Source organism: Carassius carassius, chromosome 38 (genome assembly GCF_963082965.1).
Source record: "Carassius carassius chromosome 38, fCarCar2.1, whole genome shotgun sequence".
NCBI lineage: Eukaryota > Metazoa > Chordata > Actinopteri > Cypriniformes > Cyprinidae > Carassius > Carassius carassius.
In genome coordinates this window covers 24,732,193-24,745,853 of record NC_081792.1, presented here as the reverse complement: position 1 = coordinate 24,745,853, position 13,661 = coordinate 24,732,193, and the positions used below count along the sequence as shown (strand labels likewise).

At 42.8% G+C, this 13,661-nt stretch overlaps 1 protein-coding gene across 1 annotated transcript in view; it reads left to right on the top strand.

The window, feature by feature from the left end:
* The window catches only part of LOC132119617 (semaphorin-3F-like), a 61,504-nt gene that overhangs the window by 43,883 nt on the left and 3,960 nt on the right, over positions 1 to 13,661 (top strand). Inside the window, exons 9-16 of the mRNA XM_059529738.1 lie at positions 364 to 478; positions 3,232 to 3,301; positions 3,478 to 3,622; positions 3,863 to 4,085; positions 5,498 to 5,586; positions 6,503 to 6,544; positions 7,134 to 7,291; positions 8,203 to 8,270. Coding sequence (XP_059385721.1) covers positions 364 to 478; positions 3,232 to 3,301; positions 3,478 to 3,622; positions 3,863 to 4,085; positions 5,498 to 5,586; positions 6,503 to 6,544; positions 7,134 to 7,291; positions 8,203 to 8,270 — 910 coding nt within the window. The remainder of the gene's footprint in view (positions 1 to 363; positions 479 to 3,231; positions 3,302 to 3,477; positions 3,623 to 3,862; positions 4,086 to 5,497; positions 5,587 to 6,502; positions 6,545 to 7,133; positions 7,292 to 8,202; positions 8,271 to 13,661) is intronic.

Genomic DNA, 13,661 nt, shown 5'->3' with positions numbered 1-13,661 from the left:
CTTAAAGAAAATATTTAAGAACTTATTAGAAAATAAGTACTAATTACTTTAACATTTTCATTTTTGGGTGAACCTTCCCTTCATACTGCCAAACAAATAGGTTGTGATTTAAAGTCAGATGATAAATCAGGAATTCCTTAACCATCTCTTCCAAAAATTTGGACAGCCATCAGACCAGATGGGTGCGTTTTGTGAACCAGACGAGACACTATTTGCAATCCTGTCTTCTCACAGCTAACTTTTCCTGGCTGTTTATTCCTCTCTCTCCCGCTGCGGAGGGGCTTGAATGAATTAAGTACAGCTATTTCAGCTCTCTTTGATTTCAACTCAAACCAGTGGCTCTCAACGTGCGTGTGTTTACAGAACGATGATGGTGGTCACTGCTGCTTGGTCAACAAGTGGAGCACCTTCCTGAAAGCCCGTCTCATCTGCTCAGTCCCAGGAGCTGATGGGATTGAAACACATTTCGACGAGCTCAGTAAGTCTCACTCTGTTCATCTCCAACAGATAATGTCATCAGTTGAAAGGCCCCATTTCGGCTCTTAAAGTGGTTTGCGTTGGCTGGAGGCCAGTCAGGGATCACTTTAGCTGTGTGTGAATGAGAAAGATCTTCCCTTGGTTAGTCAGGTTTCAGTGGCCCTGTCCAATGTCGCCCACACCATACTACAAAACCACATGCAAACCCTCCGTCCACCCACAACATCCTGGATCCCCTAACATGGGCCTCCAGGTCTGCATTTACACCAGGCCAGGTGACATACCTCACCCTCCCTGTCATAATATGGCACCAGATTCCCCCCTTGTCCATATGGAGAGATAGATAATGGCTTATTTGGAGCATGTTACATAAATCCACCCTCTCTTTTTTCCAAACAAAAGCCTCTTTTGAGAAGGCTGAAGGTGTGGGAGATGTGCCATGAGCTGCGTGGAGACTTGAAGGGAGTTCGGATAACGTCCAGAGAGAAGGCTATGCTCTGTGGACGGATCAGGTGGACTGACAGGAATGTCGGGTCCACTAAGGGTGTCTTTCTTGCACTTATAGTCATTTCCAGACTATTTGGCCTCAGTGATGTAGGGAAACGGCGGGTTATGATCATGCAGGAATTTATTTCTGTTACTCATATTAAGAGAGCAGATTTGCGCTCCCGAACACAGTCGCTCAACTCTTATAAACAGGTTTGGCTCATTATTAGTGGGGAGGATGTTTACACAGGCTCGTGGAGAAGTGATGATTTGTGTTGTGTGTTGAAGGAGGGATGTCCAGTCATTTTTAATAAGGCAATAAAGCTGTAGTTTGTTGTGAGTTGTGTCAGTCTTCTAATGAGCTGGATTAAGTTTTAATTAGAATACAGATAAAGTGCTAAAGTACAACTTGGCATAGTAGTAGTCAGAATAATCATAATAACACATTTACATTCTGTGGAAATCAGAAGATTTCTATATACACCATGATTTCAAAGTTTGGGGTCAGTAAGAAGTCTTTTATATGACAAAATAATACAGTAAAAACAATAAGAATATATATTATTACAATTTAAAATAACTGCTTAAATATATTTAAAGTGCAATTTATTTCTGTGATGCATAGTTGAATTTTCAACATCTTCAGTGTCACATGATCCTTCAGAAATCATTCTAATATGATGCTTTGCTGCTCATTTCTTATATATATATATATATATATATATATATATATATATATATATATATATATATATATATATATATATATAATATATATATATATATATATATATATATATATATATATATTATAAATATATATATATTATAAATATATATATATTATAAATATATATATATATATATTATAAATATATATATATATATATTATAAATATATATATATACATACATATATATATATATATATATATATATATATATATATATATATATATATATATATATATATATATATATATATATATATATATATATATACATACTTAGAAAGTGCAACTATTGCTATCATATCATGGGATTAGCAATCCAATCAATTCTTGATGCATTACAAACCAAATACCATCCTATATTGTTTTCTACTGCATATTGTTGCACTTTGAAATATAGGCCACATAAATTAATAAATGCTGTTTCATGGTTTCAATAAAATATCCTGCATTTTCTGTTCAGAGGGATAGTGTAGATTTATACATAGATTCTATACAGCTGCAGTGCTCATGAGACTCTGGCTTTGCATTTAGGAGAATATGGGAGTTTGAACAGTTGGTAGACTTTAAGGATTTGGCAAATTCATCACAGATGGCCAAATGTTTGTTAAAAAAAATCTGTAAAGATTTGTCATTTTAAAAGTATGTGTTTATCCCTGTTGATGATCTTTAGATACATGCCATTGACTGCATTTGTCCTGCTGTGAAGGAGAAAAGTAGAGGAAATTTGGGGTTGCTAAATGGATTGACACGGGAGAGAGAGAGAGTCTTCAAAGTGATATTAGTTGAAATCATAAGAAAACTAAGGGGATGGGACATGTTGCAGGCTGAATTTGAACCTGTATATCCAACATGAGCTTCTCAGTGTGTCTGGAATCAATATACCACAGTGAATTTTTCATTCATAAGATCATGAGTTTCTAGCACTGTGAATGAGTTCTGAATGAATTTTTGGTCGTCTTATAAGCCATGTCTTTGATCCATATGCACATGATGCATTACCTGCGCTTTACATACAGCTAGATACTGTATAACGGTTGGCAGGATGTATGTGTGTGAGGCAATAGGAACCATATGTTTTGATATCCTCATCTTTATTTTCCTGTGAGTTCTCCCTGAGTAGCACTTTAGTGGTCTTTAAACACACGCTCATTCCCTTGCACACACAAACACACATATGCACACATAAGTGTTTATGCAAGCCAAGCAAGTTTCGTAATAGTTATTACATGTCTTTTCTTTGTACATTGATTGTCTCCTTTACTGTCCAGTTTACCATTAATTGAAAACTGATGTAAATAAAATAGAAGTATTAGATGACAAAAATAAATAAATATATAAATATTAGATGGAAGAGATGAAGTGCCGGAAACAAAAAAAAAATTCTCATTAATAGTAATGGTGAGTGAAATGCATTGAGAAACTCTGAGTCACAGGAAGTTTGTCCCAAAATGCACTTTATTTATGCACTGCAAATATTAGCAAATTGTTCTCCAGCCTTTTCATTGCAATGCTTTTCTATGTTTGTGTCTTTTAGGGGATGTGTACATACAACCTACACAGGACACTAAAAATCCCATCATCTATGGGGTCTTCTCTGTGTCTGGGTGAGTTTAGATATGTCTATATCTTCCTTCATCTGGAAACTGTAGTAAGGGGTTGTTTAGCATGGGCAGTTGTCCACTGCATTTGCATCTGTTTTTCACATGTACACTTTTAAACACTTTATAAATTAATAGTTCTATATATGAACTTTATAACAAACACTGTTATTTTCCCCCAGCTCTGTATTCAAAGGCTCAGCGGTCTGTGTCTACTCAATGGCGGACATTCGGATGGTGTTCAATGGACCTTTTGCTCACAAAGAAGGTCCTAATTATCAATGGGTGGCCTACACTGGAAAAATCCCCTACCCTCGTCCAGGAACAGTGAGTTTAACACTCTTACGTACCAAAATACCAAAAATTAGATGAATTATTGGCACACTGGTATAGAAGTATTAATCTAGACCTGCTGTTGAAAGTTAAAACCAAACTGAAAGCACAAATTAGAAGTAGGGTTTAGCTTTTAGATCTAACCATTTGGAAGTCAGCCTTTATTGCTACTGTATTAGGATAATGCAGATGTCTCATTGGCTAAGGTTGGACCCCTTCACTCATTTTTGCTAGTGTCCTGGTGGGACTTTCACCCCCAACATGAAGTCCACGAAAGATTACCCTGACGAGGTCATCAACTTCATGCGTAACCATCCTACCATGTACAATACTGTGTATCCGGTGCACAAGCGCCCCCTGGTGGTCAGGACCAACGTAGACTATGAGTTCACCACCATCACTGTGGACCAGGTGACTGCTGCCGATGGCAACTACGAAGTGCTCTTCCTGGGTACAGGTGAGTTTGGAAACTAGCCTGATTTTTACACATTCCGATTTTTTTCTTTGTTACGTGCTATATAAAATGCACAATTTCATATAATTAACTTCAAATAAGATATTTTGTATAGAACAAGGTTATTGTAGTTTATTTTTCATTTAGTTTTTATTTCAGGTTTTTATTTATATTATTTTCAATTAGTCTTTTCAGTTAAGTTGAGTTTTCACTTGAATTCAAACCCTTTTTATAGTCATATAAAAGTAAATTATATTTAATTATTATTAGTTTTAATTTTAGACTTAGGATTTTTGGGGGTGCAACAATAGAGTTAATGCTCTAACTGTTGTCATTTCAAAATGTTTAACAACATTACATTTCTCCATGAAATCTAGTGTTGTTGCTATCTAACGGCATTTTTATGATTAATGCAGACAGTATGTAAAGGTTTTAAGTTTTATAATATACCAAATCTCAAAAAAAGGAATACAAATTTTTTCTTTGCAAGTTATAAAAAAAACTTGCTAAACTATTATCGAGTTACTGAAACTGCTGGAGGATAAAGAGAAAAAGTAGTCCATTTCATTCTTTCTCAGTGTACTGTATATTTATTAGAGGAGATGAAAGCATCTGACTGTACTTAGATGGATGTTAAACTCCAAAAAAGGGTTTTGTGTTTCCATCTTTCTGTTCTTGATAGAAAAACTGTGCATGCCGCACATTAAGGCCGCACGGTCACGTTATAAGAATCCATCAACCTAGAACAGTTGATCTGCCTAACTCTGGTCTCCTTTTCAAACTCTCTTTTAACTTTAAAGAGTCAGAGTGACATCACTCTTTTGGTCTCGTCATGCTGTAGGTTATGCCTTTATGTCTGCTTATCCTGCTTTGTGAGGCTCAGAGGCTAATGGGTTCAATCAACTCTGCGTGGCCCATTGCACCTACAAGTACTCACAGGAACGTCCCTGGCTTTCAGCGGCAGTCGCTCGCTTCCATTCAAAGCTCAGGTTAGATGTATTGCTCCGGTTGCAATAAATCTCTGGTGATGTGCACAGAGGAATGCAACAGGCACGCTTAAATCAAACTAGCATTTTGGTCAGACACAGCCACTCAAATACGTCAGTTTTTCAGTAGAGACAGAGCCTGACAAAGTACAGCCGAGCTGAAAGATGAGTTTACCTTAAAAACAAAAGACAAAAGAGGGATTTTCAAAAGAAGTGATGGTGTATGGGAAATGTGAAGGGTCTACATTGTATATGGGAAGGAAAGAAAGAGTAACTCAAGTGTCTCAGTACATACTCATGATTATATCAAAACATAAGGTGCAAAGAATATCATGATGCTTTGAATGTTTTGTGCACATGGAAAGAGCCAGTTTAATTACTTGTGGTTGGCTCAGTGAATAATCTGACTGTCTTTCTATTGGCCTACAGACAGAGGTACAGTACAGAAGGTGATCGTCCTGCCCAGAGATGATCTGCAGACAGAGGAACTACTGCTAGAGGAAGTGGAGGTCTTTAAGGTGAGATCTGCACCTGGGGTTTCCTGTTGCACACTAACTTCTTAATATTACATGCTCTTTTGAAAACTTGATTCTGATTAGCCAAATGTGATAATTTTATATGGGCAAATATTTTTGAGTACTGGCCACGAAATTGTATATTTGTGACCCTGGACCACAAAACCAGTCATAAGGGTCAATTTTTCGAAATTGAGATTTATACATCAATGGAAAGCTTATTTATTCAGCTTTCAGATTAAGTTAGGATAGGACCATATTTGGCTGAGATACAACTATTTTAATCTAAAAAATCTAAATATTGAGAAAATCGCCTTTAAAGTTGACCAAATGAAGTTCTTAGCAATGCATAATACAAATCAAAAATTAAGTTTTAATATATTTACAGTTGGAAATTTACAAAATATCTTCATGGAACATGATCTTTAATTAATATCTTAATGATTTTTGCATAAAAGAAAAATCAATCATTTTGACCCATACAATGTATTTTTGGCTATTGCTACAAATATACCCCAGCGACTTAAGACTGGTTTTGTGCTCCAGGGTCAAATTTGACCATTGTCTAATTTATGCTGGTTTAATGCATTGAATTTCTGTTTAATTTACTTGACTTTATTATATCACTTAGATTTTTTTTTTAAAGAAATATTTTATGCTCACCAAGGCTGCATTTATTTTATCCAAAACACAATAAAAACACGAATATTTTTTTATATTATTACAAATTAAAATAACCTTTCTTTAAATTAAATGTATTCCTCTGAACCAAAGCTGAATTTTCAGCATCATTACTCCAGTCTTCAGTGTCACATGATCCTTCAGAAATCATTCCAAATATGACGATTAGCTGCTTAAGAAACAAAAGCTTTTGATTTAGGAGTCATGCAAAAAATATATTTGAATCTTTCACTTTCAGGTCCCTACTCCCATCACAACTATGAAGCTTTCTTCAAAACGGGTAAGAATTTACTGTACACTAAACCTGATAACACTATTCACAAACATTGATGTTTTATATAAAATACTGGAGGAATACATTACCCATGAAGAGTTTAACAATAACCCCACTTAAGATAGACGTGCAGCTGCGATCTGTCCCTGTAATCCATAAGCCTCTTTCATAAGGGCATAACAATTTTACAGATGTATGAAAATAAAATGTTAACTTTTCATTCAATGCATTTTATTCTTTCATCATAATTGGGATTGTTGGCAGATGTGGCATGACATCATTTCTGGGCTGTAATTTAAACCCTAGTTCTCCCAGAAAAGCTGATTTAAAACAGCTGATCCTAAAAACAGAAATGCCAAGTTTATAAACGCTGGAGGAAAGAAAAAGGTCTATTATCAGAACAGGCTTAAATTTGCAGTTCAAAACCTGCATCTTTAATTCATCACATTAGTGATGGGGTAGTAGGGTTTTATTCTTTCCAAAGAGTTTGAAGGTAGAAAATGGACCTTGAAGTATTAGGATCAAATTATAATTCTAAAGGGAGAAAAAAAAAGACTGTCACTCAGCATAACAATATGTTTTTGTTTTGCTGCAGCAACAACTATATGTAGCGTCCGCGGTTGGTGTGACTCATCTGGCCCTGCACAGGTGTGATGTCTATGGCGAGGCCTGCGCAGACTGCTGTTTGGCCCGGGACCCTTATTGTGCATGGGACGGCAAGTCCTGTTCTCGGTACTCTGCCTCACAGAAGAGGTAAATATGCCAAAGCACTTCAGAACCCAATGACATTTACACAGGAGTGTGCCATCACTGTGTTAGTCAGCATCTTTATACATGCCACTTTCAGCTATGTACAGTGTGATCACATTTGGTTTTAAAATGTGATGTCAGAGCAATAGCCTAGTGGTTATTCCGTATTTTCTAGACCGAGAGAAATGCAGATCTGAATCCAGTTCCCCATCTCTCTTTTCCATAATTTCTTAATAATGTGGCCTATTTCTTTATTTGGTTCTTTTTATTTACACTGAAAGAAAATAATGAAATGCACATTAATAAGATCCAAAACCTCAATAAAAATGTTTTTTTTCCAAAACTCCTACGTATCAAAGATCACATTCCAGTTATGTGCGTTCATGAGGATTCGATCCCCATTTACCATCACAGCCTCCTAATTTCTGGAAATGTTATTCATTAGATGTTACAACTGAAGATTGCTTTTATGCATTAGTCATATTGGGCAATTTCAGGACGGATCACAGTTTTAATTTAAAAGCTTCTGCTAAATGCATTCATTTTAATTTATCCCAAAGTTTTTGACACAAACAGGTTTCTGTATGGATCCTATTTAGTGAAGGGTGAGTTTTCTTATTGTGAAATGGGAAGCATTTTTTTTAATGAAATCCCAGAGATCAGATTGAAATTTCTTCCTCTACTGAACTTTACACATACAGTAATATAATGTGCCGACCATCATATCTTTAGTGTGGCTGAATGCACAGCGAGATTTACTCTAGTATACAGTACAACATTGTTTGGGTTGAAAAAACCCTAAAAATGGTGTTTGTTGAAACTGAGATTTGGATTAATTATTGGAAGTATTTTCATACTTTGTCAGATATAGGTGGAAATTAATTTCTTATTTTGTCATATTGGCTTCCTTTTAGACGCAGTCGGCGACAGGATGTGAAATATGGGAATCCCATACGGCAGTGCCGAGGATACAATTCCAACAGTAAGCTACTATTCAAACTTAACTTCAGTGAATATTTGTAAATACAAATATTTATTATGTATAATATCAATAAGTAGGTTTAGTCCTGATTTGGTTAGTTTTTTTTCACTTCTAAAGTAAATATGTCCATTGTATGCATAATTAATTAATTGATAAATCATTCACAGCTAGTACTTGTTTTCATATCATGACACAATTATCAACATAATCAGTTCATGAATTCAGTTTTATTTGCTTTTTATTTCATTTGTGAAATTTGTTTATAGAAATTAAGTATATGTGTAAAATACAGTCATGCTTTTTTTGTACAACGATAATGAGCTGTTTGCAGAAAACGTACTCGGTTACTAAACGTAACCTTGGTTCTCTCTAGAAGAGCGAACGAGTACTGCGTCTTAGCTAAGACGCTACGGGAAAAGTCTCTTTTCACGAAATACTGAAGCAAAAAATTATCCTTAATTTTGTATTTTTGTAAAGCGCATTTGCAGCAGTACACAGCCATAGGCGAGACGGCTCGTTCGCTCATTGGCTTGTTCTGCGGCAACTGCACAGCCTATCGAGCGCGGGCTGATGCAACATCAGACCAATAAGGGCGCTTCGCGCCCTTCTTGCCACTTCCCGCCGAAACGGGTGTGGCCCAACCTATAAAAGGAGCTCGAAAAGGCTGACTCACCTGATTTATTTCATCGCCGAAGCGAACCAGAGTGAATCGTGCGCACGGCAGAGAACGCAGTACTCGTTCGCTCTTCTAGAGAGAACCGAGGTTACGTTTAGTAACCGAGTACGTTCTCTTACGAGAGCTCTCTCGTACTGCGTCTTAGCTAAGACGCTACAGGAACCCAATGTAAAACGCCGTGCGCGCAGGGATCACACACCAATAAACCTGAAGCAACGCCCAGGATTTACAGTGCACAGTCACCTGAAGGACTCACAGAGAGTCCAGGACAGAAAAGGGAAAAAGCCCTCCGTCCCATATCTAGCAGCATCCGTAGATGCGGCAATATGACGTCACACAGCCGAGGCAAGGCCTGACCAATGTGGCAATGCGGGTCTTACGCAATACTGCCCATATAACAGTCGGCAGCGCATAGCGCTCGTGAACTCAGAATTCCCCTCAGGGCCCTGATTCGCCTATACCGACAGCAGCCTTGCTTGCAAGGCGGGAACCTCCAGGTTATAAAACCTGATAAATGTAGACGGCGAGGCCCAACCTGCCGCCATACATATATCCTGCAAGGAGATCCCAGTAGACCACGCCCACGACGAGGCGATGCCTCTTGTGGAGTGTGCTCTGACGCCCAACGGGCACTGAAGGCCCCTGGAAGCGTAAGCTAACGCTATGGCGTCAACTATCCATCTGGATAGAGTCTGTCTCGAAACAGCCATTCCCTTGGAACGCCCACCAAACGAGACAAATAGCTGCTCCGTCTGCCGAAAGGCAGCAGAGCGAGACACATAAGCTCTTAAAACCCTGACAGGGCAAAGAAGACTCGAGTCTCCATCCTCCCCTGACACCGGCAGGGCAGACAGGGCAATAACCTGAGCCCGAAACGGTGTGTTGAGGGATTTCGGCACATAACCGTGCCTAGGTTTGAGTATGACTCTTGAGTCATTGGGCCCAAACTCCAAGCACGACTGGCTCACCGAGAGCGCGTGCAAATCACCCACACGCTTCACAGAAGCGAGAGCCAACAAGAATACTGTCTTGAACGACAGATGCTGAAGGCTAATCGATTGGATAGGCTTGAAAAGGGGACCTTTCAAGGCCTCCAAAACCGCCGCGAGGTCCCACATAGGGACTGACGGAGGTCTGGGAGGATTCAGCCTCCTAGCTCCTCTGAGGAACCGGATGACTAAATCATTCCTTCCTATTGACTGACCGGACGCCGTTTCAGAAAACGCCGCGATGGCAGCCACATAAACTTTGAGCGTGGATGGGGCTCTGCCCTTATCCAACAGCTCCTGAAGGAAGGAGAGGACCTCCGTCACCTCACAACTAAGGGGTGAATAACCTCGAGCTGTGCACCAGCTGGAGAACACCGACCACTTCGAGGCATACAGACGTCGTGTCGACGGAGCTCTAGCCTGAGTGATGGTATTTAGCACTCCCACTGCGAGATCAGCGGGGTAACCATTGAGTGCCCATACATAGAGGGACCACAACTCCGGTTGAGGGTGCCAAATCGAGCCCCTGGCCTGCGAGAGGAGGTCTCTCCTCAACGGTACCGGCCACGGGGCGACATCTGCTAACTGCATCAAATCTGGGAACCATGGTTGGTTCTTCCAAAGAGGTGCTACAAGCAGTATTGAACATCTCGTTTCTCTCACCCGTTCTATCACCTGCGGAAGGAGGGAGACGGGAGGGAACGCATAAAGCGGGCAGCACGGCCATCTCCGTGACAGCGCGCTTTCGTTCTTGGAAAAGAACGCGGGGCAGTGAGCGTTTTCGTGGGACGCAAAGAGGTCCACCTCCGCCATGCCAAATCTCTCCCACAACAGCCGGACTGTTTGTGGGTGTAGAGACCATTCGCCCGTAGGAACATTGCCTCTGGACAGCCTGTCTGGACCCAGATTCGGCAGTCCAGGCACATGCACTGCTCTCAGCGAGCGCACGTTGCGCTGAGCCCAAATCAGGAGGCGTTCCGTCAGCCTGCACAGGTTTCGGGACCCGAGACCGACCTGGCGATTTATGTAGGACACCACGGACATGTTGTCCGAACGGACTATGACGTGGTGATCCTTGATATGGGGACAAAAGCGCGTCAGCGCGTTCTCCACTGCCAGCATTTCCAGGCAGTTGATATGATGGAGCTTTTCCCGTTCTGACCATAGGCCAAAGGACGGTCTGCCTTCGAGCAGCGCTCCCCATCCCGAAGTGGAGGCGTCCGTCGACACCATTTTCACACTCGGGGAAGTCCCCAGGCTTACACCTGATCGGTACCAGCCGTTCGCTGTCCAAGGTGCTAGAGCCGCAACACAGCTCTGATCGACCTTGAAATGCAGCCGGCCAGACGCCCACGCTCTGCGCGGCACCCGAGCCTTCAGCCAGAACTGCAGGGGGCGCATGCGGAGCAGGCCCAGCCGCAGAACCGGAGATGCTGAGGCCATGAAACCCAGCATCTTTTGACAGTGTTTGAGCGACACAGTCGCGCCACAGCGGAAAGAACTCGCTGCACGCTGAATGCCCATCGCACGCTGTGGTGACAGCCGCGCCGTCATGGAACACGAGTTCAGAACTATACCCGGAAACAGGATCGTCTGACTGGGGTTCAGCGAACTCTTCACCCAATTGACACTGAGGCCGAGCTTCTCGAGGTGATCGAGTAAAACGGCTCTGTGGTCCATGAGCTCCGCTCATGATCGGGCCAGAACCAGCCAGTCGTCCAAATAATTCAGCACTCGTGTGCCTCTGAGTCTAAGAGGAGCGAGCGCTGCATCCATGCACCTCGTAAACGTACGAGGAGCTACGGACAAGCCGAATGGCAGGACTGCAAACTGGTATGCCTGGCCCTCGAAGGCGAATCTCAAATATCGCCTGTGGTTTGACGCTATCTGTATTTGAAAATACGCGTCCTTCAGATCTATTGACATGAACCAGTCCCCTCTGCGAATCTGCGCGAGGAGCTTCCTGGTCGTGAACATTTTGAAACTGCGTTTCATCAATGCCTGTTCAGCTGTCTTAGATCCAGTATGGGCCGGAGACCCCCGTCTCTCTTGGGCACCAGAAAGTATCTGCTGTACAGCCCCCCCTCGCTTTGAGACACAGGCTCTACAGCCCCTTTGCTCAACAGTTTTGATATTTCGGCCCGAAGTATGTGTGCTACTTCTGTTTTGACCGTAGTTTCGACGCGCGCTGAAAAGCACGGTGGGCGTCGAGAAAACTGTAGCGAGTAGCCTCTCTTTATAATGCCTAGCACCCAATCCGAAACCCCTGGAAGCACTGACCATGCATCTGCATGAATGGCTAAGGGCTGGATGCGAAACGCGCTCTGTTGACTGGGCAACGGCGGCGCTCGAGTGTGCTGCGCATCTGAGGCGGGGAGCGCGCTGATCACAGCGGGCAGATCGCTCTTCCTCGACCCCGTTCCGGCGCTTAACCGACTGGAGGGAGGCTGAGCGGGTCCCGTGGGACTCGATATATCTGCGAGTAACCGTGGGCTGCATGTGTGCACTTTTACCACTTTCAACTCGCTGTCTGCCTGTGCAGAATGTACGTGCACGGGCCTCGTTTTTACAGAAGCCCCGCGCCGTATGTGACATAGTGTATGTGGGCACTGGGAAGTGAGCACGTTTACTATGCGGCGCGCTCGACCGATCTGTGTCGATCTTATGTGCGCTAGCCCTGTGTGCAGGGCTGTGCTTACATGTGGAGATGGGCACTGGGTAGTGGGCATCGTCACTGCATTTATAGCACCATCGGCCGTGGCCGGACGAGCATGCACGGGTTTCGTTTTTACAGAAACCACATGACGCGTGTGACATAGTAATTGTGGGCACTGAGGGGTGGGCACGTTTACTATGCAGTGTGCGCGACCGACTTGAGTCGACATTATGGGCGCAGGCCCTGTGTGCAGGGCTGTGCTTACATGTGGAGATGGGCACTGAGGAGTGGGCATCGTCACTACATTTATAGCACCATCGGCCGTGGCCGGACGAACGTGCACGGGTTTCGTTTTTACAGAAACCACATGACGCGTGTGACATAGTGATTGTGGGCACTGAGGAGTGGGCACGTCTACTATGTAGTGCGCGTGATCGACTTGAGTCGCTTTTATAGGCGCGAGCCCTGTGTGAAGGGCTGTGCTTGTATGCGGAGATGGGCACTGAGCAGTGGGCATCGTCACTACATTTATAGCACCATCGGCCGTGGCCGGGACACCAGAAATTACACCTTTTTCGGGAAATATCTGGGTAGCCGTGATAACGGTTTTCGTGTGCAGGCAAGCGGGCAACCGTACAGGCTTGCGCATTGCAAACAACGCTGAAACAGTCACAATCTCTGGAAACTGAAACAGTGGCGCGCTTAGGTGAGAGCCCGGCCGCAGCGGAACTCGTACACCGGCGCTTCGATGAAGCAGCCATCGTGTGTAGTGCCGACGCAGCGTCATGCAGCATGCGTAGATGGCTTTCCCAGGATGGCTTCGGGGCTCCCGGCCTCACCGTAATCCTCTGCCGCGGTCCCCGCGGCGCGGGGCGACGGCCAGTAGAGCGAGAACGGGGGTCTCGAGCTGCGTTGCTGAAGCTGTTGTGATAACGGCTTTTGTGTGCAGGCAAGCGGGCAACTGTGCAGGCTTGCGCATTGCAGAAAACGCTGAGACAGTCACAATTCCTGGAACTGAAACAGCGGCGCGCTTGGGTGAGAGCTCGGCCACAGCGGAACTCGTACACCTG